This window comes from Elephas maximus, chromosome 19 (genome assembly GCF_024166365.1).
Source record: "Elephas maximus indicus isolate mEleMax1 chromosome 19, mEleMax1 primary haplotype, whole genome shotgun sequence".
Lineage (NCBI taxonomy): Eukaryota > Metazoa > Chordata > Mammalia > Proboscidea > Elephantidae > Elephas > Elephas maximus.
In genome coordinates this window covers 2,211,974-2,238,176 of record NC_064837.1, presented here as the reverse complement: position 1 = coordinate 2,238,176, position 26,203 = coordinate 2,211,974, and the positions used below count along the sequence as shown (strand labels likewise).

At 40.0% G+C, this 26,203-nt stretch overlaps 1 protein-coding gene across 6 annotated transcripts in view; it reads left to right on the top strand.

The window, feature by feature from the left end:
* Positions 1-26,203, top strand: part of ZNF624 (zinc finger protein 624) — a 75,492-nt gene that overhangs the window by 14,559 nt on the left and 34,730 nt on the right. For 3 of the 6 annotated variants that reach the window (XM_049859477.1, XM_049859476.1, XM_049859475.1), the window contains exons 3-4: positions 19,652-19,740; positions 22,255-22,320. In XM_049859477.1, the coding sequence (XP_049715434.1) occupies positions 19,654-19,740; positions 22,255-22,320 (153 nt within the window). In that variant the 5' untranslated portion in view covers positions 19,652-19,653. Of the gene's footprint in view, positions 1-8,153; positions 8,595-19,651; positions 19,741-20,565; positions 20,618-22,254; positions 22,321-26,203 lie in introns of those variants that run through there. The other 3 variants (XM_049859480.1, XM_049859481.1, XM_049859479.1) reach the window with 2 other exon arrangements.

Here is a 26,203-nt window from a genome sequence, read left to right as displayed (position 1 = left end):
TCTTACTGTAAGCTGGTGCATGCCATGCTTCCTAGTTAATCTGCTCCTGTTTGTAGGGCAGGTTTGGGGTAACAACTCCATCAACTTTTATTTATCTGAGAATGTCTTAATTTTTCCTTCACTTTCGAAGGACAGTTTTGCTGGATACCGAATTCTTGGTTGACAGTTTTTTGTTTGTTTGTGTTTTTTTAGTACTTTATGTCACCACACTGTCTCCTGGCCTCCATGGTTTCTGAGAACAAATTAACACTTAATCTTACTGAGTATTCCTTTTAGGTGATGAATTGCTTCTCTCCTGCTCTTTTCAAGATTCTTTGTCTTTGGTTTTCGACAGTTTGATTATGTCTTAGTCACCTAGTGCTGCTATAAGAGAAATACCACAAGTGGATGGCTTTAACATAGACAAGTTTATTCTCTCACAGTCTGGTAGGCTAGAAGTCCGAATTCAGGGTGCCAGCTCCAGGGGAAGGCTTTCTCTCTGTTGGTGCTGGAGGAAGGTCCTTGTGATGCATCAGTCTTCCATTGGTCTGGGAGCATCACAGCACAGGAACCTCAGGTCCAAAGGTGCGCTCTGCTCCCACACTGCTTTCTTGGTGGTATGAGGTTCCCCCTGTCTCTCTGCTCACTTCTCTCTTTTATATCTCAAAGAGATTGGCTTAAGACACTATCTAATCTTACAGGTCTCATCAATATAACTGCCGCTAATCCATCTCATTTCATCATAGTGATAGGATTTACAACACATAAGAGAAATCACAGAAAATGGTGGACAATCACACAATACTGGGACTCATGGCCCAGCTAAGTTGACAGATATTTTGGGGGGACACAATTCAATCCATGACATCCCACCCTTTGGCCCACAAAAATTCATGTCCTCACCACCCGTAAAACATATTCACCACATTATATAGCAAAAGTCTTAAATCAACTCCAAGTCCAAAATACAAAAATTCCTCTTCATCTGTGAAATCTAGATCTGCTTCCAAAGGTACAATGGCAGAACAGGTAGGCACAAGCTAGACATTTCCATTACAAATGGGAGAAATTGGAAAGAAGGCATAACAGGCACCAAGCAAATCAGCAGAACACTTTACATTAGCCCTCAAAAAAACCAAACCAAATCCAATGCTGTCGAGTCGATTCCAACTCATAGCGACCCTATAGGACAGTAGAACTGCCCCATAGAGTTTCCAAGGAGCGCCTGGCATATTTGAACTGCTGACCTCTTGGTTGGCAGCCGTAGCATTTAACCACTACGCCACCAGGGTTTCCGCATTAGCCCTCAGGGCTTTGAAAATAATCGCCTGTTTTCTGAGACAATTTACACAATCGCCTTGCCCTTTAGACTCTAGGTATTAGCCACACTCTCCAGATTCTGAGTGGAGGCCCCTCTGCCCTGGGCTTCCGCCCTGCCTTCTGGGCTCACTGGGACAGCAACTCTGCTCCCTCAGCTTTAGGCGCACAATTCTCCTGGTCCATCTGGGTGGCATCTCCACCCTTAGAAACACCAGAGGCCATTGCTCCACTCTTCGAAACCCCAGAGGTCCTGCCCATACCTTTTGAGACTGAGGCAGCTTGGCTTCTTGTGTTCCTTGTCTCTTCAGCTTCTGCTTCCTGGTTTCTTGGCCTCTCCGCTCCTCGGGCCTCATGCCTGCATCTGCCCTGCTGAGGCAAGTGTTCTAAAGCTCAGTAGCTCCACTGATAAGTGCCTGGAGGCACCCCCTTCCGCCAGGAAGCCTCCTGCGCACAGGTACTCAGCTCTCTCGCTCCTTGGGTAGGCTCCAGTACTGTCTGGTGCTGATCTGGTTCTGCTGCTGCTGCCAGTCCTCTGATGCTGCCACCAGTCCTCTGCTGCTGTTTCTCATCATCTGCACCTTCTCCAGTGTTAACAGTTCTCCTTGCTTCCTTCTGAGTCTTGTATCCATTCACAGTCTCAAAGCTGCTCCCACATTTTAGGTCTCTGTTAGAGGAGCACCCTGCTCTCTCGGTACCAAATTCTGTCTTAGTCATCTAGTGCTGCTATAACAGAAATACCACAAGTGGATGGCTTTAACAAAGAGAAGTTTGTTCTCACAATCCAATAGGCTAGAAGTCCGAATTCAGGGTGCCAGCTCCAGGGGAAGGCTTTCTCTCTCTGTCGGTGCTAGAAGAAGGTCCTTGTGATGCATCAGTCTTCCCTTGGTCTGGGAGCATGTCAGCACAGGAACTCAGGTCCAAAGGCATGCTCTGCTGCCACACTGCCTTCTTGGTGGTATGAGGTCCCCCTGTCTCTTTGCTCACTTCTATTTTTTTATCTCAAAGGGATTGGCTTAAGACACTATCTAATCTTATAGATCTCATCAATATAACTGCCACTAATCCATCTTATTACATCATAGTGATAGGATTTACAACACAGAGAAATCACAGAAAATGGTGGACAATCACACAATACTGGGACTCGTGTCAGCTAAGTTGACAGATATTTTGAGGGGACACCATTCAATCCGTGACAGAATATAATGTGTCTCAGCACAGATCTTTTTAGTTTTATGCTACTTGAGCTCATTGAGCTTCTTTGATGTATAGATTCATGTCTTTTGTCAAATTTAGGAAGTTTTCAACCATTATTTCTTCAAATATTCTTTCTGCCTCTTGTCCTTCTGGGCCCACATAATGTGTATGTTGGCCCATTTGATGGTGTCCCACAGTCTCCTTAGGCTCTGTTCATTTTTCTTTATTTCTTTTTTATTCCTGTTCCTCAGGCTGTCTCATTCCAATTGTCCTATCTTCAGGTTTGCTGATTCATTCTTCTGCCAGTTCGAATCTGCTGTTGAGCCTCTTTAGTGAATTTTTCATTTCAGTTATTGTACTTTTTAGCACCAGAAGTTCTGGTTTGTTCTTTATAATTTCTATCTCTTTATTGGTATTCTCATTTTGTTCATAAATTATTTCCCTGCTTTTCTTTAGTTCTTGTGTTTTCTTTTAGCTCTTTAGCTATTGTCAAGTCTTTATCTAATAAGTCCAATATCTTGGAGATTTCTCAGGAGTGGTATCTTTCACTTCATTTTATGGCTTTGAATGAGCTATCCTTCCCTGTTTTTCTCTATGCTTTGTGATTTTTGTTGTTGAAAATGAAACATTTGAGTAATATAATGAATATAATGTGGTAGTTCTAGAACGCAGGGGAGGGGACTGCCCAGCAACAGAAGTCACAAAAGTTTTCCTACTGCTTTCTTGAGTTACCTTTTTCTTGTTCTGCATGTTCTTGATTGCTAGTGGGCTCTGACAGTTTCTGTTTCTTTGATGTTTGTTTGGGGTTAGGCACGTGGTGCTTCTTACTCTTGCTATCTTAGTCGTGTCACTCCCTCAGTATATAGTTTTAACATATTTTATCTTATATAGCCTCTTTCTCATGTCTTCTTTTTTTTTTTTTTAATTGCCTCAGTGGCTTGAGTGTTTCATTTTTTGAGAATCAGCTCTTGGCTTTGTCAACTGTTTTTGTTTGTTTTATAACTCAGTTTCTGATTTTACTTTTAGTATTTCTTCCTCTTTCTTTCCTTATGGTTTGCTTTCAGTTATTTTTCTTTCTTCTTCAATTGAATATTTAATTAATATTTTTATTCTTTTAAAGAATTTTACTTGGAAGTGTTTACGGATATAAATTTAACCTACTTAAAGCTTTGGCAGCAATCCATACCTTTTAATCTTAATAATCTTATTTTCTAACTCATTGGCAATTATATTTTATAGTTTTCTTTTTGTCTCAGTAGCTACTAAGGAAGGTCTGTTTTAATTCCCAAGCAAAAGTTTTTTTTTCCGATCCCTTCAGGGTTCATTAACATTTTAATTCTGTTGCATCATGTAGAGTAGTATATTCAGTTTCTTCCTTTTGATTGAGATTTTCTTTGTGGCCAGTGATCTTTTTGGTATATGATTAATTTTAGCAAATGTTCCATAAATGCTTGAAAATAACATTTGAGTATAAATGTCAGTATACTCAGATCTACTTAATTTCTATTCTTGAATATTCTTGCATTTATAACAGTCATTTTTAAGCAAATCATAGTTAATTACTGTAAGTATCATTTCAGATGAGCTTCTGATTGTCACAAACTATAAGGTTAGATTAAGTTCTGCTGTTTATTAAGCAAAATATACTGAATCTTATAAGAATAACATTGCCTATTCAGGACAATAACAGGTGCTTAAGCATAGCAGGGTCCCTAACTGAAGGGCCTTGGCAACTTCCTGTAGCATTTTTTGCATAACGGAAGGTTTTGTTGAAAACTCAATACTTGCTAATTCCTTGTCTTTTTATACCTGAGGATAATATTACCATTCTGAACGAATTTACATTAACAATTTATAAGATTTGGCATAAGGAAATACCATACATTAGGCACCTCTGGTTCTTGAACCAAACTCAGAATTAGCAAGGCCACATCTTCATTTAAGAAGAGCACTGGGGGAGGGGAAATGGTGTCCCTGATGGACGGTCATATACTAACTATTGTGGGTGATATACTTGTATTTTTTTGGTTAGCTACCAATCATTTAACTCATATTTATAGATAAATTTTTTTTCTTATTTTTTATATCTTTTCAATCTCATCACAAACTTCTAGTCTTTCTCTGTTAACCGTATTCATTGTTTTTGTTTGTTTCTTTTTATTGTACTCTAATGTGAATGTTTATGTCTTCTTTCCACCAACTTTGATGGATCCTACTGTACATTGTTATACCAGACTATGTGTTTAAATTATGGTCTTGCTCCCAAATTTAGGAATCTGTATTTTTTCTTTATCATTTTGAACCTTGATTCAAATATCCTGGAACGTATTCTGGAATGATGATCTATTCTAGGTCACTGTGTCTCAGACTTTAATGTGTGCATATCAGTCACCTAGGAACCTTGTTAAAAGGCCGATTCTGATTCCGTAAGTCTGGAAGGGGCCTGAGATTTTACATTTTTCGCGAACTCTATAGTGATGATGCTTCTGGTTTTCAGACCACACTTTTGAATAGCAAAGCTCCTGAACCCCTTCAGTGTCTTACCCAGGTACTCACTTGCTGTAAAGAAAAAGAATCTCCAGTTTCCCTCCAAGGAAGCACAAAAAAAATACATACATTTATTGAGCACTTAGGAGCTCAGGTTAAATCCCATATAAGCTTTTGAGATTTTGCCTAAAATTCTCCTTTACCACTTTGTTTTCATGGACCCTAGTGTTGCTTTTTTTTTTTTTTTTTTTAGTTTTTATTATCCTTTAAGTGAAAGTTTACAAACCACATCTGTCTCCCATACAAAAACTTACATACACCTTGCTATATACACTGACCCCTTCTGCCCTCATCTCTTCTCCAGACAGGAGCTATTATTATCTTTTCTCCCAGACAATGTTGAGCTCAAATTCTAGTTTATTAAAGTTCTTCAGATTAACACAGATAGGTATTGTTAAGGATTGAATTGTGTCCTCCAAAAATATATGTTGTAAATCCTAACCTCTATGTCTGTGGTTATAAAATGTGTGGTGTTTGGTATGTTAATGAGACAGGATTAGTGTAGGGTGTATCTTAAATCAAACTCTTTTGAGATATAGAAGAGATTAAACAAGCAAGTGAAAGAAGTAGAGATAGGGGATGAGAGATGCCAAATGTCTAGTTACCTAGTGCTGCTATAACAGAAATATCAGAAGTGGATGGCTTTGGCAAACAGGAATTTATTCTCTCACAGCTTAGAAGGCTAGAAGTCCGAATTCAGGGCACCAGCTCCAGAGGGAGGCTTTTTTCCCTTTGTTGGCTGTGGGGGAAGGTCATTGTCATCAATCTTCCCATGGTCTAGGAACTTCTCAGCACAGGGACTCCAGGTCCAAAGGACATGCTCTGCTCCTGGTGCTTCTTTCTTGGTGGTACGAGATCCTCTTTCCTCTGTTCATTTCTCTCTCCTTTTATCTCTTGTAAGATAAAAGGTGATGCAGGCCACACCCCAGAGGAACACCCCCTTACATTGGAACAAGGCTGTGATCTGAGTAAGGGTGTTGCATCCCACCCTAATCCTCTTTAACATAACCTGATCTTGCCTCATTTACCACAGACAGAGATTAGGATTTACAACACATAAGAAAATTACATCAAATCACAAAACGGAGGACAGCCACACAATACTGAGAATCATGGCCTAGCAAAGGTGACACACATTTTGGGGGGACACAATTCAATCCATAACACCAAGCCACATGAAGATCGTCCAGGAGCAGAAGCTTAAAAAGACAAGGACTTTCCTCCAGATCCGACAGAGAGAGAAAGCCTTTCCCTCGAGCCAGCACCCTGAATTTCGACTTCTAGCCTCCTGAACTGTGAGAAAATAAATACCTGTTTGTTAAAGCCTCTGGTTTGTGGCATTTCTGTTATGGCAGCACTAGATAACTAAGACAGGTATTAATCTCTAGATTGTACCAACCCAACTTTTTCTAAAACCAATTAAGGATGCTAAAAACTATAATCACATTAAAATAATTACCAGAAATTTAAGCATTCAGAAATAAAGTGCAAGTGAAGTAATTTCTGTAGACTTACATAATTTTACCAATATTTATGGGTTGCACAAAAACGAACTCTTCAAAAAACAACTGCCGTGTTTTTAGATTTCACTTGCAGTTTTAGGTTCACATTACATTTGTGCTCTACTCACCTCAACCCCATGTAAGATTTTTTTGGCAGGAGGGGTTTTGTTTTTCTAATGAAATTATACCCGAAGAGGAGGAGCATATCACTATGCTGGATGTGCCACCTTTCACAGATGCCAAAAGAGTTAGCAGCCACATGAAGGTGGACACCTCCTACCTAGGTTAACTTATCTGCTTACTCTGAGCTTGGGGCTAGTTGCCTGGGCCCTGTATCTTCAGATGCCTGTCATTTCAGCCTGCTAATGAAAATGAAGCAGAGCAAGCTTCCCAGACATCTCAGCCAGGGGGGGTTGTCTAATCTCCACAACAGCCTGTATTGTAGGACTGATTTTTATCAGCTCTGATAAGTCAACACTTCCACGAATGAGGACAAACAGGAATTGGAAAAAACTGTATTATACTCACAGGTCCTGGAGGAGCACGGCATGCCCAAGGGCCACACTGGGGAGTGTGAGTAAGGAGAGAATGGTGGTGGACTGGGGGCACAGCCTTTATTAGGATCCAAGGGTGGAGTACACACAGTTTTCACAGACTAAATTCTTACGGGTCGTTTAAAGGAGGCAAGCAGGAATAGTCAAAGGCAGGTGGGCGTGGGTCGTCTGTGTAGGGGTCTGATCAGCATAGCGTACTTGGGATTTTAGGTAGAGCAATGTGAGGACCTAGCCCATGGCTTGGCCACCCACAGGTGGTAACCATTAACATTGAGTCAGGAAGCATTGGAGGTACCTAGTAGGAAACACCCAGATGCTGTTCGTGCAGACCTCTAAATTAACCAAACTAAAATGGATGCCAAGGCAATCAATAAAATGGAATCTGACCAAACTTAATGACACCCCAGCATACATACCAAAATCTCTTCTGTACCAATCATGGTAATGGTATCTTAAGATTTTTTTTACAAAAGCTGTGAAAAATCTAAAATTCCAAACCCTTAAATGGACTGAAATCCAAGTTTTGAGTCCTGTGACTGAAAAAAATTTTTTGTCCTGACATATGGATAAAGCACGTGCACACACACACAGAGACACATAAAATCCCAAGTGTGAGACAGTTTAACCCACATGCCAGCAAGCAGACCAGGTGCTGGGCTTCCTGCTTGAGTGGGGCTCAGCTGATAATTTATTCTTAGCCACTTCTGGGTGGTACCCCACTTCTTCCCCCAACTCCATCTCTAGGAATTCACCTACTTAAGATTAACTAAGTGATCTTCCAACTCCAGGTTATTCTGCTCTCCCTTGCAAGGAAGGTGCCTCTGGCTTCTTGTAGGAGTGTGGGAGCGGGTCTTCTGAGCATTTTCTTGTTTACAACTGCGTTCTCCTTCCCACTTTTTGGCTCTACTCTTCATCCAGGATAATACAAGTTTTTTGTCAGGTCTCATCTGACTTCTTCTCATTTCTCTGATAGCATCTTTTTCTAGGCTTCCTTTTACTTTTCTAACCAATTCTACTATCTTTCTCTTCCGATACGATAAATGTGTCCTTTGTTGAATATTGTCTGTTTAATAGTCCTCTGCTCTATATGATCCATTTCACAGCTTCCAACCTCCTCCAGTATTCCTTCATCTGCTGCAGCATCCCTACATTTTTTACCTTCATCTGTCTTAGCGTGGGTTCCCTAGAGAAGCAAAACCAGTAAAGCGTATAAGTATATACAGAGAGATGTATCAAGGAAACAGCTCACGCAATTGTAGAGGCTGGAGCATCCCAAGTTTGTGGATCAGGATAGAGGCCTCTCCCAATTCATGAAGGCTCAGAAGCTAGTGAACCCAAGATCAGCAAGTCAGAGAGCAGGGCTCTTGCTCACAGGCTGTGAAGATCTACAAATCTCAAGAACAACAGGCAAGCTGCTAACTCAAGTCTCAAGAACCGGAGGTCAGACAACAAGAGGCAGCTGCTGGATCCAGAACAAGCCAAAAGCTTTGGCAAGGTGAGCAAGAAGGAAGCAGCAGCGGAGGGGGGAGAGATAAAGGCTGAGCGGGTGGTGAGCTGCCACAGGCCCTGCACCCAACAGTACCACTCAGCAGATTCCATCATAGGGGTGATCATATATCAGAGTTCAACAGGGAAGTGATGACAACATTATACAACTTCCAAAACACTGAGGATCATGGCACAGCCAAGTTGACACACAATCTTAACCATCACAGCATCCTTTTGTAATTTTTCTCTCTACATGTAGACAGAAGCCCATCCACATTTTTATAATCTGGTAGTTGGCCAAACCTCTAGCATAGGACTAATATAATTTGGATTAATCAAAATACAGCATATCTGGTAGACAACGTTGGAAGCTCCTGTGATCTCAATCATTTTTTAATTTAAAAAAAGGAAAAGAAAATGGGGAAAAGGGAGCACCCATTAACCTGAATGAAGACACTTGTACCTCAAGCTAAAATTCTAAACTTTTAAAGTGACCTGAAAGGAAATTTTGTCTCTAAATCCATTAACCTTGGAAAATTTGAATAATAATTGTCTAAGCATGTCCCCTTACATCTGCATTGACTCTAGTTACAAAGGACATCTTCCTCTAAACAGAATTGTATGTGAAACACAGGCTCCTAAGGTATCACTTTTGTTGAATTTTCTTTTTTTTTGAACATTTTATTGTGGTTTGGGTGATAGTTTACAGAGCAAATTAGTTTTCCATCCAACAGTTTATACACATTTTGTTTCATGACATTGGATGCAATCCCCTCAATGTGATAGCAGTATACCCCTTCCTTCTTGGGTTCCCTGTTTCCATCCACCCATCTTTCCTGCCCCTTCCTCCCGTCTGAACTTTGCTTTTAGGCAAATGCTGCCCTTTTAGTCTCATGTGGTTGATTGTTCTAAGGAACACGTTCCTCACTGGTGTTACTGTTCACTTTATAAGGATGTCTATTGTTTGGCTGAAAGATGATCTCTGGGAGAATTTTCTTGATATTATTTCGATTTGTTATCTTTTTAACTTTTCCACCTGGAAGTTACCCTTTCCAAATTAAAAAATATCTACTTCTTTCCTCTAAACGCTATATTCTTCTTTGTTCTTTATACTCAGGTAACTTGCACGAATCCCAGAGTTTTAAAGTCACACCTCTCTTTTTCAGTCCTGTTGATAAGACAGTAAGACTTAGCTCACACAGGTTAAAACCAGTTGCCATCAAGTTGACTCCAACTCAGGGCGACCCCATGTGTGTCAGAGTAGAACTATGCTCCATACAGTTTTCAATGCTGATTTTTCAGAAGTAGATTGCCGGACCTTTCTTCAAGGTGCCTCAGGGTAGATTCTAATTTCCAACCTTTAGCAGCCAAACCCACTTGCACCAGTCAGGAACTCCCTCACACAAGTTAATACGGAATTATTCACAGTTAAAAGTAATAGAGTCTAATTTTTTTTCCTTCCAGTCAGTCTTCCTTCTTAATTGGCAAAATGAAGGTATTTTTTCCAGCTTATTCTTATTCCTTCCCCCATCTGAAATCTTGGAAGCTTTGTTTGGAAAGTTGTTATTAGTACAACGAGGGCCTGATAGGGGTTCTCCTTAGCTCTTTTTGTTTGTTTGTTTTAAATTATTTTTATCACCTCTATATACACGTGGTCTAAAGAGTCAACAAATTTTGCAAGTTTATTGAGATAAGCAGTGATCCCAGTCTTTACACTGACCAAATAATCCAAGAAGCTGGAATATATGAAGAAGAGCGGGGCATCAGGATTGGAGGAAAACTCATTCACAACCTGCAGTATGCACATGACACAACCTTGCTTGCTGAAAGTGAAGAGGACTTGAAGTACTTACTGATGAAGATCAAAGACAACAGCCTTCAGTATGGATTGCACCTCAACATAAAGAAAACAAAAATCCTCACAACTGGACCAATGAGCAACATCATAATAAACAGAGAAAATATTGAAGCTGTCAAGGATTTCATTATACTTGGATCCACAATCAACGCCCGTGGAAGCAGCAAACACGAGATCAAACGACACATTGCGTTGAGCAAATTGGCTGCAGAAGACCTCTTTAAAGTGTTCAGAGATTTCACTTTATGGACTAAGGTGCACCTGATTCAAGCCATGGTGTTTTGTTTTGTTTTTTAATTAATTTTTATTGTGCTTTAAGTGAAAGTTTACAAATCGGGTCAGTCTCTCATACAAAAATTTATACACACCTTGCTATACACTCCTAATTGCTCTCCCCTTAATGAGACAGCACCCTCCTTCCCTCCACTCTCTCTCCTCGTGTCCATTTGGGCAACTTCTGGCCCCCTCTGCCCTCTCATCTCCCCTCCAGCCAGGAGACGCCAGCACAGTCTCATGTGTCTACTTGATCCAAGAAGCCCGTTCTTTACCAGTAACATTTTCCATCCCATATTCCAGTCCAATCCCTGTCTGAAGAGTTGGCCCCGGGAATGGTTCCTGTCTTGGGCTAACAGAAGGTCGGGGGACCATGACCTCCAGGGTCCTTCTAGTCCAAGTCTGACCATTGAGTCTGGTCTTTTTACGAGAATTTGGGGTCTGCATCCCACTGCTCTCCTGTTCCCTTAGGGGTTCTCTGCTGTGTTCCCTGTCAGGGCAGTCATCGGTTGTGGCCAGGCACCATCTAGTTCTTCCAGTCTCAGGCTGAAATATTCTCTCTTTTATGTGGTCCTTTCTGTCTCTTAGGCTCATAGTTAACCTTGTGTCCTTAGTGTTCTTTGTTCTTCCTTGCTCCAGGTGGGTTGACACCAATTGATGCATCTTAGATGGTGGCTTGCTGGCTTTTAAGACCCCAGACGCCACTCTCCAAAGTGGGAAGCAGAATGTTTTCTTAACAGATTTTATTATGCCAATTGACTTAGATGTCCCTGAAGCCAAAACCATGGTGTTTTCAGTCGCCTCATTTGCATGTGAAAGCTGGACAATGAATAAGGAAAGCCAAAGAATTTATGCCTTTGAATTATGGTGTTGGCAAAGAATATTGAATATACCAAAGACTGCCAGAAGAACAAATAAGTGTTTTAGAAGAAGTACAGCCAGAGTGCTCCTTGGAAGCAAGGATGATGCAACTTCATGTCACGTACTTTGGACATCTGATCAGGAGGGACCAGTCCCTGGAGAAGGACATGATTTTTGGTAAATTAGAGGGTCAGTGAAAAAGAGGAAGACTCTCCAAGACATGGATTGACACAGTGGCTGCAACAATGGGTTCAAACATAGCAACAGTTGTGAGGATGGTGCAAGACTGGGTAGTGTTTCGTTCTGTTGTACTTAGGGTGGCTATGAGTTGAAACTGACTCCATGGCACCTAACAACATCAGGCTCCCTCCACTATTTCCCTTTTCCCAGAGGCAATTACTTTCAGTTTTTTTTTTATCTGATTCTTTAAATGACATGCATTTCTTGATTATTTCATTCCTTTCTTACCAATTTATATAGACTCTAGAATATGAGGATTTAACTTTCTTTTTATCCACTGTGAAAGACAAAATGCACCAGGCAATTTAGGAGATGATTTTATTTGGGCTATTGCAATAAGGAGAACATTCGTCAATGAGGAATTTCTCAAAGAAAAGGGTAGGGTTTTATGTTGTTGTCACATGCCCTCAGGTTGGTTCCGACTCATAGCGACCATCCAAAAAAAAAAAAAACCAAATGCACAGCGGTGGAGTCCATTCCGACTCATAGCGACCCTATAGGACAGAGTAGAACTGCCCGATAGAGTTTCCCAGGAGCATCTGGCAGATTCGAATTGTTGACCTCTTGGTTAGCAGCCATAGCACTTAACTACGCAACCAGGGTTCCCATAGAAACCATAAAACCAAAAAAACCCACTGCCCTTGAGGGGATTCGGACTCATAGCAACCCTACAGGATAAAGTAGAACTGTTCCAGAGAGTTTCCAAGGAGCGCCTGGCAGATTCGAACTGCCGACGTTTTGGTTAGCAGCCATAGTACTTAACCACTATGCCACCGGGGTTTCCATAGTGACCATAAAAAGAAAAAAAAAGGTTTTTTTTCTTAGGTAAATAAGAGACACCTTGGAGCTCTGTGGGAGTCCTCCGAAGAAAGGAGACAGGTCTTATCCTGGAATAAGAGAGGGTAGGGTGATCATTTGCAGTTAGCCTTTCCCAGAACACAAATGTGAGACATTTCTTAACCATCTCTGCTTTCTAGAGACACAGAGCTCAAAGTCTAACGTTACCACCACCCATCTCCCACTCCTATTCCTGCCCATAGGCATGTATACTTCCTAGCATAACATGGTGGCTAAGAACTTGGATTCTGCAGTCAGACTGCCTAGGGTTGTTTAACCTCTTTATAATTCAGTTATCTTCTATGCTTGCTATGAGGATTAAAAAATGTAGTATATGTAAAATGTTTAAAACAGTGCCAAAAACAAACCCGTTGCTGTCTAGTCGATTACGACTCATTGCGACCCCGTAGGACAGAGTAGAACTGCCCCATAGGGTTTCCAAGGAGCAGCTGGTGGATTTCAGTTGCTGACCTTTTGGTTAGCAGCCGAGCTCTTAACCAGTGCGCCACCAGGGCTTCAAAGATACAATATATCTCTTATTTCTTTGAGGGTATTCATGATAATTTTAAGGTTTATTTTTCTTTTCTCTGCATAGTCTTTGTTGCCTTCAAGTTGATTTTTTTAGACCTCTATGTTGTAAAACAAAATAATGCACAAATGTAGGAAACCACAGAAAGCAAATGTATAGCTTAGTTTAATGAACTAGTAAAAGGTTAACACCTCTGTAACCACGACTGAGGTCAAGAACAGAACTTTGCCAGCCACCCCAGAAGCCCTCCAATGCCATTTTCTAATCACGGCCCTCCATTCTCTCTAAAAACTACCACTAACCCGACTTTATCTTAATTACTTCCATGTTCTCTTTATGGTGTTATCATCCATGTGAGATTATCACCACCCTACCTAACACTAACACTATATACCACCACTAAATACTGTAGTTTAGTTTTGCCTTTTAAGAATATTTCTTGTAAGTCTTTTAAAAATATTTTCCTTCCACCTCCTGCTGTTTCCCCCTATGCAATTTATTAGTTGAAGAAACTATTATGGTCTGACCTGTAGTTTCCCACAGTTGGTATTTTGCTGATTACACCCATGGGTATAATATGTTCTTCTGTTCCGTGTATTTCTTGCCCGCTGATAGTTGTATCTATCAGCTTGATTTGGTTTGATCATTCTTGGCAAGACCGTGTCGTAGGTGATGGTGTGTTCTTTCACCAGAAGGTATATAATCACATGAAAAACCTTTTTGTGTCATTAGTAGCCGTCGTGTCCAATGCCTGGATCTAGCTTAGATCGCTAATTTTTTTAGAGTTGCAGAATTGTGATATTCCAGTGATTCTCATTCAATCATTCATTTTTCTTTTATTAGCTGGTATACTTCTATAAAAATAAAGTTCTCCTCATCTACTATTTGGTACAGTTCATATAGAAAGGCAGAATAAATGTTTGATTCTTGCCCTTTACTAGTTTTCAAGTAATGACTTATTTCCAGGACATCCTCTAGGGATGAATAGTTAAATGTTTTGTTTCATTTTTTTTAATTAATATGAACTCATGTGTTTAAATACCTTGGATTAACCCATTGCAGTTAATGTTTAAATTGTTCCAACTTTGGTCAAAGGAAGCTTCTTTAGGTTGTCTCTAGACACGACTGTAGAAATCTTTGATAAGTCCTTGTTATTTGGTGTGACAGGTGTTCCAGGCTCATCTTTTAATGTCCTGCCCCACACCTGGAAACAGCCATTTCTCTAAGGAAGACGTTCATGATTTCATACTTATGCTTCCACCTAAAATTCAGGACTATGGATTTGTACTTAAACTCACCTATCTTCCTTCCATTTGTTTCAGTTATTTCACACTAGAAATCCTGGTTCTCAAGGAGACAGGGGGTGATGGGATTAAAATATCACATCTTTCCTCATTTCTTTTTTTTTTTTTTTCATTGCACATATAAGTTTCAGAATAATAATACCCATACTGCTACAACCAGTATTTCAGAAGAGAGCTAATTTTTTTTCTTCCATATGCTTTTCCTACTTCCCTCATTTTTTTCATTTTTAAAATTAAGGTATAATTTACATACAGTGAATTCACCTTTTCTAGTGTACAGTTCTGTGAGTTTTAACAAATGTGTACAAATGCATTCGTGTAGTTAATTGTTTTGGGCATTCCTCTAATCTCCACTATTTCTTGCATATATAGCTTTTTAAGGCCCACATATGGACCCTAGTACCACCACCACAGTCAAGATATAAAGCAATTCCATCATCCAAATAAATTCCCTCACTGTAAGGTGATTTTTGCAGGAATTTTTCTTGGGCTGCTCAGACTTCTCAGAGAAGTCTGTTCCAGCCTCCTGCCTGTCTGCCTGCCAACATTCTGGGAGTGGAATAGTTTTAAACAGTGTTTGCCTTCAGTGTGCAGATTCCTCTTGTTCTCTCTTCCTTTGGTAGGTATTTCACCCCCAATTTTGCCTGGGTCCTGTAGACTAAATACTCTCTGATAATTGTCTCCAGAGGATAAACCTCCAGGCTTCTGCTAGAGGATGGGAAGGGGCTATTTGGTGACATGAGGGGGGAGGATAAAGACGGATCTGTTTTTTAATCAGCTTTCAACCAATCCTTATTTTAGTCTTTCCCCACTCTTGTTTTCATGCCTAGTTGCACAGGTACCAGATGCCATTAATTCTTTAGTCTTTTGTGGCTTCTGTGTTTTATAATTGGAGCTAGTTTTTGGCTTTTCCCAATGAAGGCTTAGGTTTAAACTTTTTCAGATTGGCTAAGTCAGTTACCACTTGTCCATCAGATTTCCAGCTTCACAAAGGATAGTTGTATTGTTGCCTTTCCTGTTCTCCCTATCCATGTAGGTTTATACCTTTAAAGAAAAAAAAAACTGTTGGCATCAAGTCAATTCCAATTCACAGCGACCCTGTATAACAGGGTAGAACTGCCCCATAAGGTTTCCAAGGAACAGCTGGTGGATTCGAACTGCCAGCCTTTTGGTTAACAGCCCAACACTTAACTATTGCACCACCAAGGCTCCACTGATATTACTTCCCCACAAAAACCTTCCTTTAGGACCATCAGTTTCATGCCACAGGCCATCTCATCTTTGGTGCTGTCTTCATGTTCCCAGCACCTCTTCCAAGGTCTAACTGCTGGTGGGGATGGAAGGAAATACTTTTCTCTTCAGTCCCATTTCTTATGCCAACCTTAGTGTTTCAGCTGTGGACTGGCTGGAAAAGGGCACACATACACACATATACACGAATACATTCTTATATGGTTTGATGAAGTACTCTGATTTTATTAGATAAGGATATAGATTCTTAATGGAGGCATGTTGTTCATACAAGGCAGATACCAATGCAACATAATTCAGCATGGATTCCTTTGGCCCCCAAAGACTCTAATGGGTTAGGAGTAGGGTCAGAACTATCATTGCAAAGTAGTATCTCATAAAATCTGGACAGCTGAATTCTTGTTATGCCCCATCTCTTTTATACTCTGGGCTTGCAACATCATTCTGGAAGGGTTTAGGCAACCTAGGTACTTGTTAAAGGAATGTTTACAAACATTAGATGCTCTTTGTTTTTGAACCAAACTCAGCATCAGCCAGGCACTATCCTTAATCAAAGGTAAAAAGGCAGAATCAGTGCCTTTCTAATGGATAAGAAAGTATCAGTAGTACCCAAACAAGATCTCTACTACCCTGTTTCTACACAGCATAAAACCTTTCTTAGGTGTATATCTTCTTCCAGTATTAGAGAACTCCTGCTTAATGCTCTGTTCATTGAATTCCACTTTCTATTATATTATTATTATCCTTGTTGTTGTTAGGTGCCATTGAGTCAGTTCCAATTCATAGCAACACTGTGTACAACAGTATGAAACACTGCCTGGTCCTGCACCATCCTCATAATCGTTATGTTTGAGCCCGTTGCTGCAGCCACTGTGTCATTCCATCTTGTTGAGGGTCTTCCTCTTTTTCACTGACCCTCAGGTTTACCAAGAGTGATGTCCTTCTGCAGGGACTGGTCCCTCCTGCTAACGTGTCCAAAGTATGTGAGACGAAATCTCGCCATCCTCGCTTCCAAGGAGCACTCTGGCTGTATTTCTTCTAAGACAGACTTGTTTGCTCTCCTCACAGTTCATGGTGTATTCAGTATTCTTTGTCAACACCGTAAATCAAATGCATCATTCTTCTTCAGTCTTCCTTATTCATTGTCCATTGTCATTATTATCCTTGCTTCCTTTTTATTTGGGTTCAACTGATGTAGAAAAGATGGATAAAGATCTGCTTAAATATTAGATTGGGAGGAGTGTACCAGATTTCTAATATTTAAATTTGAAAGTTGTGGTATTCAGACCAATGGAACAAAATTGAGAATCCAGACATAAATATATCCACATATGAGCAGCTGGTATTTGACAAAAGCCCAAAGTCAGTTAAATGGGAAAAAGAGTCTCGTTAACAAATGGTGCTGGCATAGCTGGATATCCATCTGCAAAAAAATGAAACAAAACCCATACTTCACACCATGCACAAAAACTAACTCAAAATGGATCAAAGACCTAAGTATAAAATCTAAAACAATAAAGATCATGGAAGAAAAAATAGGGACAACGTAAGGAGCCCTAATACATGGCATAAACACTATACAAAACATTACTAACAATGCAGAAGAGAAACTAAATAACTGGGAGCTCCTAAAAATCAAACACCTATGCTTATCCAAAGACTTCACCAAAAGAGTAAAAAGATTACCTACAGATTGGGAAAAAGTTTTTAGCTATCACATTTCTGATCAGCACCTGATCTCTAAAATCTACATGACACTACAAAAAGACAAATAACCCAATTAGAAAGTGAGCAAAAGGTATGAACAGGCACTTCACTAAAGAAGACATTCAGGTAGCTAACAGATGCATGAGGAAATGCTCGCGATCATTAGCCATTAGAGAAATGCAAATCAAAACTACAATGAGATTCCATCTCACTTCAACTAGGCTGGCATTAATCCAAAAAACACAAAATAATGTTGGAGAGGTTGTGGAGAGACTGGAACACTTACACACTGCTAGTGGGAATGTAAAATGGTACAACCACTATGGAAATCTATTTGGCGCTTCCTTAAAAAGCTAGAAATAGAACTGCCATATGATCCAGCGATCCCACTCCTTGGAATATATCCTAGAGAAATAAAAGCCTTTACACAAACAGGTATATGCACACCCGTGTTTATTGCAGCACTGTTTACAATAGCAAAAACATGGAAGCAACCAAGGTGCCCATCAATGGATGAATGGTTAAATAAATTATGGTATATTCACACAATGGAATACTACGCATCAATAAAGAACAGTGATGAATCTGTAAAATATTTCATAACATGGAGGAATCTGGAAGACACACTGAGTGAAATTAGTCAGTTGCAAAAGGACAAATATTGTATAAGACCACTATTATAAGAACTCAAGAAATAGTTTAAACTGAGAAGAAAATATCCTTTGATGGTTATGAGAGGGGGGAGGGAGGGAGGGAAGGAGAAGGGTATTCACTAATTAGATGTAGATAAGAATTATTTTAGGTGAAGGGAAAGACAACACACAGTACAGGACTAAACCAAAAGCAAAGAAGTTTCCTGAATAAACTGAATGCTTTGAAGGCCAGTGTAGCAGGGGCAGGGTTTTGGGGACCATGGTTTCAGGGGACATCTAAGTCAATTGGTGTAATAAAATCTATGAAGAAAATATTCTGCATCCCACTTTGGAGAGTGGCATCTGGGGTCTTAAACGCTAGCAAGCGGCCATCTAAGATGCATCAATTGGTCTCAACCCACCTGGAGAAAGGAGGATGAAGTACACCAAAGACACAAGGTAGTTATGAGCCCAAGAGACAGAAAGGGCCACACAAATCAGAGACTACATCAGCTTGAGACCATAAGAACTAGATGGTGCCCGGCTACAACCAATGATTGCCCTGACAGGGAACACAACAGAAAGCCCCTGAGGGAGCAGGAGAGCAGTGGGATGCAGACCCCAAATTCTCATAAAAAGACCAGACTTAATGGTCAGACTCAGACTAGAAGGACCCTGGAGGTCATAGTCCCCAGACCTTCTGTTAGCCCAAGACAGGAACCATTCCTAAAGCTAACTCTTCAGACAGGGATTGGACTGGACAATTGGATAGAAAATGATACTGGTGAAGAATGCGCTTCTTGGATCAAGTAGACACATGAGACTATGTTGGCATCTCCTGTCTAAAGGAGAGATGAGAGGGTGGAGGGGGTCAGAAGCTGGCCAAATGGACACTAAAAGAGAGAGTGGAGGGAAGGAATGTGCTGTCTCATTAGGGGGAGAGCAATTAGGAGTGTATAGCAAGGTGTGTATAAATTTTTGTATGAGAGACTGACTTGATTTGTAAACTTTCACTTAAAGCACTATAAAAAAAAAAAGCAAGTTGTGGCGTTCTGTTTACATGAAGCTGAGGTCTTTGAACTTTTTAGCAAATTGACTTTACAGAAAGGACTGGAAAAAGAGATTCTTAGACCATTGTTAGATGAGTAAGTAATTGTGACAAAGAAAGATTGAATTATTTTCACATCACACAGCAGTGTGATTTAGTGAAAAAGATATAGACTTTGGGATTAGATTTATTTGGAGTCATGCATCTTTATGACCTTGGATAAGTAGTTTAATTTTTATAAGCCTCTGTTTCTGTGGAATGAAAGTAGAATGCCCGTTAGGCTGTGGTAAAGATTCAATGAAATAATATTTTAAAAGTTTCTTGTACAACGCCTGGCCTGCTAGCTGTGACTATATTTAAACCTCAAGACCTCCAGGAACAATAGTTTCCCTTACTGATCTTGGGGGCTACTCTTGTGTTCCCTTAGGGTAAATCATGCTCATTTATATGTCAGGATTTCTGACTTGGTGAGTTTGAGATTTCTAAGGTAGAATTGGTTTTTATGCCTTATTTCTCCCCTTCAGATATGTCTTTGTGGAACTCTGCTCTTTCCAGAGACGGGAACATAGAGGAAGAGATTATGGCTGCTGTGGTTTTTTCAGTTGGACCTCTGGTGAGTTGGGGCCTTCTCTCAGTTTCTGAGCTGCTCTCTTCATTGAGAGCGTGTCTACTTTTCCTGAAGTCTTGTGACTTCTCTACCTCACCCACGCCCCATCTGGAAACTAAACCAAAATTCTTGACCCATGAAATTGGGTTCACCATAGTAAAACCTGTGATCTGTAGAAGGATTCACTGTACTTCTTGAACCAAATATCAGGGCACATGGTCACTCAAAAAAGATCTGGCCTATCCTTACATATGCTAGACAGGCTGGGGAATTTGATGTTAGAATTTTATTGTTCCCAGGAAATTTATGAGACAGTGGAATGAAATATTTTTTAATTGGGAAATTTTATGTAGGAATTTTGGGGAAAACATAGGTAACAATATATGCAGTGGTTAAGAGTTCGGCTGCTAACCAAAAGGTCAGCAGTTCATGTCTACCAGCTGCTCCTTGGAAACCCTATGGGGCAGTTCTACTCTGTCCTATAGGGTACCTATGAGTCAGAATCAACTTGACAGCAACGGGTTTGGTTTGGTTTTGGGTATATACCCACACAGGCACACACACGTTCCTAATTCATAGGGACTCTTCCCCTTGTGGAAACCCTGGTGGCATAGTGGTTAAGTGCTACAGCTGCTAGCCAAAAGGTCAGCAGTTCAAATCCTCCAGGCGCTCCTTGGAAACTCTATGGGGCAGTTCTACTCTGTTCTACAGGGTCACTATGAGTCAGAATCGACTTGATGGCAGTGGGTTTTTGGTTTTTTGGTATTCCCCTTATGCCCACTATGAGTGATCGCCTCTTTTCTACTATTAAGAAATGTTTAACCTTAATAGATGACATGGAGAGAAAGATGCTTGACTGTGGAGAGCTAACCATCTAATTGAGGTAAGGCATACAAAAGAAGTCGTTACATAATTTGTTTAGGTGAATGATAGTTGCTGAACAGTGTGCTAAAGATGTGAGTGCTGTGTAAGGAAAGAAATGAGAGACTAGGGTGAACTAAACTGGTCATGGAAAGCTCATGAGGATAGTTAGATTTAAGCACGTGTCTAAGTACAAAACCCATTGCTGTCCCGTCGATTCTGACTCATAGCGACCCTGTAAGACAGAGTAGAGCTGCCGCATAAGGTTTTTAAGGCAGTAAATCTTTACGAAAGCAGACTGCCACATCTTTCTCCCGCGGGGCGACTGGTGTTTTCGAACTGCCAACCTTTCAGTTAGCAGCCTACCACTTGACCACTGCACCACCAGGGCTCATTATCCAAGTATAAGCAGGATTTAAATTGTGATAAAGTATCCGTGAAGGTACTTGAGGTGAGAAGGGAGCTTAAGGGTAAGGCACGGAGACAGAGACCAGTGGGTGAGTTAGTGATTCAGGCTGAAAAGCTGTGAAAGTTAAGGCTGGAAATTAGTATTTAGGTTGAATCTTTTCGTATTTCTCTGAAGGCATTTGAGAGAGACAGAGAGAGGGAGTGTGTGTGTATTTGAGATGGGTATCAATGTGTGTTTTACCAGTAACTTTTTGAAACAGGAGATTCAGAAGAAAGGTAGTACTAACAAATATAATTTGTTATAGTAATGATCTGTAGTAATCTGTGGTAATGATCTTTTATTCTTTGTAGCCAGCATATGGAACATGTAAAAAGTCCTTAATAAATATCCTTAATCAGTAGGTCCATTCGTATTTGTCTGGTCATATAGTATGGCCTGGTCGAACCCATCTCTCTAATTATCAGACATTAAGGTTCACATTATCATTAATTTTCCGTATGATGAATATTTGTACTTTTTAGACAAGAACTGGAGAAGGGGAACTAGGATGACATTTTCCCAATGGAATTTAAATAAATAGTTTTATTACCCATAATTTTAAAAGTTGGATAAATACTTTCTAGTAGTATTTTCTTATCAATTTTAGATTTTGTGCCCCTTAAAAATTTCCCTTTAATTTATAAAATCAAGCTCTCATAGGGATAGTGTTTCTAAGATTTGGAAGATAACAATGTTATGGGAGATTCCTGAAATATTTACTGAATGGTCACTGAGCCATGCCCCTCCCACACACACTGCTATATAATGAATGATTCTTCAGTTGTAGAGAACAGATGGTGTTAGCAGGTTTTGCGTATTATTTTTGAACAAGATAGATACTTTTGAGAAATATATTTCATCCCCAAATGAAAAGGGAGAGTTATATATTATCTGAAGGTCCTTTATTATAAGCTTACTTTTATTTTATAATTATACAATGCTGAAAGTTTCTTTGTTAAAAGATTTCTCTAAAAATTATGCCATTGTATCTTATCTCAATCATGTACACATGTTCTTGTCTCAAATGAGATGAAAGAACTCATGATTATGATTGGATGTTATTACAGGACCTTAATTTCAGCTCTAAGTAAAACAGTACAAGTGTTGTCCCACATCCACCCCACAGCAGGCTGACTGGTGGTACTTGTTGAGGCTCTGCTGTACAGGCTTAGGCAGCCTGTCACTAAGTGATCTTATCTGTATCCCCTCAGAGTCCTGAAGCTACCCAGCCAGATGATGAGCTTCACCTTCAGGCAGCAGAACCAGAATTGGTAAAGGTAATACCCAGCATTGTATGTTAAGAGAAAGTACCTCTTTTTATTTTCTTTTATTTCTTTCCTTTGTTTTTTTTTTTCTCTCTCTCTCTTTTTTATTGTTGTAAAAATATGTATGTATGTACCACAACGTTTGCCAATTCAGCATTTTTCAGGTATACAATTTAGTGACATCAGTTACATTAATTGTGTACAACCATCATCTACCACTGACAACTTTTCCATCACCATGAACAAAAACCAATGGCTTCCTAAACAGTGGCTCCTCCTTATCCCCTCCCTCCCACCCTGGTAATCACTGATAAACATTGGTTTCTATACATTTGTCTATCCTTGTTATTTCATATAAGTGAGATCATACAATATTTGACCTTTTGTGATTGATTTACTTCACTCAATATGTTTTCACAGCTCATCCATATTGTAGCATGTATCAGTAATTCATTTCTCTTTATTGGGACCCTGGCGGCACACTGGTTAAGAACTCAGCCGCTAACCAAAAGATCAGCAGTTCGAAATCACCATCCCCTCCTTGGAAACGCTATGGGGTAGCTCTACCTTGTCCTATAGGGTTGCTGTGAGTCAGAATCAACTCGATGGCAACAGGTTTAGTATTCCATTGTGGGTATATACCACATTTTGTTAACCCATTCATCCACTGAGGGACATTTACATTGTTTCCACCTTTTGGCTATTGTGAACAGTGCTGCAGTGAATGTTGGTGTACGTATATTTGTTCACATCACTGCTTTCAGGTCTCGTGGGTATATACCTAGGAGTGCAATTGTTAGGTCATATAGGAGCTCTACATTTAACTTTCTGAGGAACTGCTAACTGTTTTGCACAATGATTGGGCCATTTTGCATTTGCCCTCCATTCTCCTCCACTGCTATCGGGTCAATTCCAACTCATAGCAACTCTACAGAACAGAGTAGAACTGCCCCATAGGGTTTCCAAGGCTGTAAATCTTTACGGAAGCAGACTACCACATCTTTTTCCTGTGGAGGAGCTGGCGGGTTCAAGCTACTGACCTTTCAGTTAGGAGCCGAGTGCTTAACCACTGCACCACCAGGGCTCATTTTTGTATTCCCACCAGCAATGGATAAAGGTTTCTCCACATCCTCGCTAACGTTTGTTATTTTCCATTTTTTTGTTTTGTTTTGTTTCTTCATCTTAGCCTTTCTTATGGGAGTGAAGTGGTATCGATTTCCATCTCTCTAGTGGTTTAGTGGTTAGTGATGTTGAGTATCTTTTCATGTGCTTGCTGGCCATTAGAATATCCTCCTTTGTCCATTTTTTTATTAGGTTTTTGTTGTTAAGTTGTAGAAGTTATATATGTATTTTGTATATTAGACCCTTAACAGATATATGAGTCCTGAATGAGCACAGGTGTGGAAGCAAAACTTCTCATTGTACATCTTTTTGTCTCTTTAATTTTTGAAACCTGGGAATTTTTATCTATTCAAAAAAAAAATGTGTTTAAATCACTCATGATTACTGTGCTCCTCAAAATAATCATCTAGATGAGACCAAATGGGTAACATTTATGCTAGACTGAAGATGAGAAGGCTAGGGGAACAGGGAAGCTAGATTAATGGAAACAGAGCAACCAAAATGAAATAACAAGAATGCTGATATATTGTAAAGAATGTATTCAATGTCACTGAATAATATGTTTAAAAATGAGAACCTAATTTCCTATGTAAACTTTCACCCAAAACACAATAAAATATATATATTTTTTAATTGCTTTGGCTATTTGGGACCTCTTGCCAATCCATATAAAATTGAAGATAGTTTTTCCATTTCTGTAAAGAGAGCTGTTAGAATTTTGATCAGGATTGCATTGAATCTATAGATCATTTTGGTTAGTATTGACATCTTAACAGTATTAAGTCTTCCAATCTATGAACATGGATCGTCTTTCCATTTATTTAGACCTTCTTTAATTTCTTTTGGAAACCCTGGTGGCGTACTGGTTAAGAGCTACGGCCGCTAACCAAAGGGTTAACAGTTGGAGTCCACCAGGAGCTCTTTGGAAACTCTATGGGGCAGTTCTACTCTGTCCTATAGGGTCGCTATGAGTCGGAATCAACTCAACGGCAGTGGGTTTGGTTTTTTTTTTTAATTTCTTTTAGCAGTCTTTTATAGTTTTCATTGTATAGATCTTTCACATCCTTGGTTACATTTAATCCTAGGTATTTTGTTGTGGGGGTGCTACTGTAAATGGGATTGTTTTCTTAATTTCCTTTCAGATTTCTTATTGCCGGTATATAGAAACCCAACTGACTTGTGTGTGTGTGTGTGCGTGTGTGCTCACTCTGTATCCTGCAACTTTACTAAATTCCTCTCCTAGGTCTAGAAGCTTTCTTGTGGATTATTTGAGATTTTCTATGTATAGGATCATGTCATTTCTTTTTGATTTGGGCACCTTTTACTTCATTTTCTTCCTTATTGCTCTGGCTAGGACTTCTAATACAATATTGAATAAGAGTAGAGAGAGTGAGTATCCTTGTTTTGTTCTAGATATTAAGGGGAAAGCTCTCGGTCTTTCTCCACTGAGTATATCGTTGGCTGTTGGTTTTTCATGTCCTTAAACATATTCAGGAATGTCCCTTCTCTTTCTATCTTCTTGAGAGTTTTTATCAAGAAAAGTGTAGAATTTTATTGAATGTTTTTTCTGTGTCAGTTGGGATGATCATGTGTGGGGCTTTTTTTTTTTTTTTCATTTTTCCAATGTAATGTATATTATTACATTGATTGATTTTCTAATGTTGAACCAACCTTGCCTTCCTGGAATAAATCTCACTTGATCATGGTGGATAATTGTTTTAATATGCTGTTTGATTCTGTTCACTAGCATTTGGTTGAGAATTTTTGCATCTATATTGACAAGGGATAGTGGCCTGTAGTTTTCTTGTGGTGTTTTTGTCTGGCTTTTGTTGTTGTTAGGTGCTGTCGAGTTGGTTCCAACTCATAGTGACCCTATGAACAACAGAACAAAATACTGCCCAGTCCTACACCATCCTCACAATCATCACTATGATTGAGTCCATTCCTGCAGCCACTGTGTCACTCCATCTCATTGAGAATCTTCCTCTTTGTCTTAGGCTGGGTTCTCTAGAGAAGCAAAACCAGTAAAGTGTATAAATATATATAGAGAGAGAGATTTATATCAAGGAAACAGTTCACGCATTTGTAGAGGCTGGAACATCCCAGGTCTGTGGATCAGGATAGAGGCTTCTCCCATTCACGCAGCCGCAGGGTCTGATAAACCCAAGATGGGCAGGTTGGAGAGCAGGGCTTCTGCTCACAGGCTCTGAAGATCAACAAATCGCAAGATCAGCAGGTAAGCTGCTAGCTCAAGTCCCAAAAACTGGAGGTCAGACAAACGAGAGGCAGCTGCAGGATCCAGAACAAGCCAAAAGCCTTGGCAAGGTGAGCAGGAAGGAAGTAGGCGGTGGAAGGCAGAGAAATGAAGGCTGATGGGACAGTGAGCTCCCACAGGCCCTGCCCCAACTGGTACCACTCAGCAGATTCCATCACAGGGGTGATCACATATCAGATTTCTACAGAGAGGTGATGACAACATTATACAACTGCCAAAACACTGAGAATCATGGCCCAGCCAAGTTGACGCACGATTTTAACCATCACATTCTTTTTCACTGACCCTGTACTCTACCAAGCGTGATATCCTTCTCCAGGGATTGATCCTTCCTCATAACATGTCCAAACTACATGAAACGAAGTCTTGCCATCTTTCCTTCCAAGATGCAGTTCGAATCCACCAGCCACTCCTTGGAAACCCTATGGGGCAGTTCTACTCTGTCCTATAAGGTCACTGTGAGTCAGAATCGACTCGATGACAATGGATTTGGTGTTG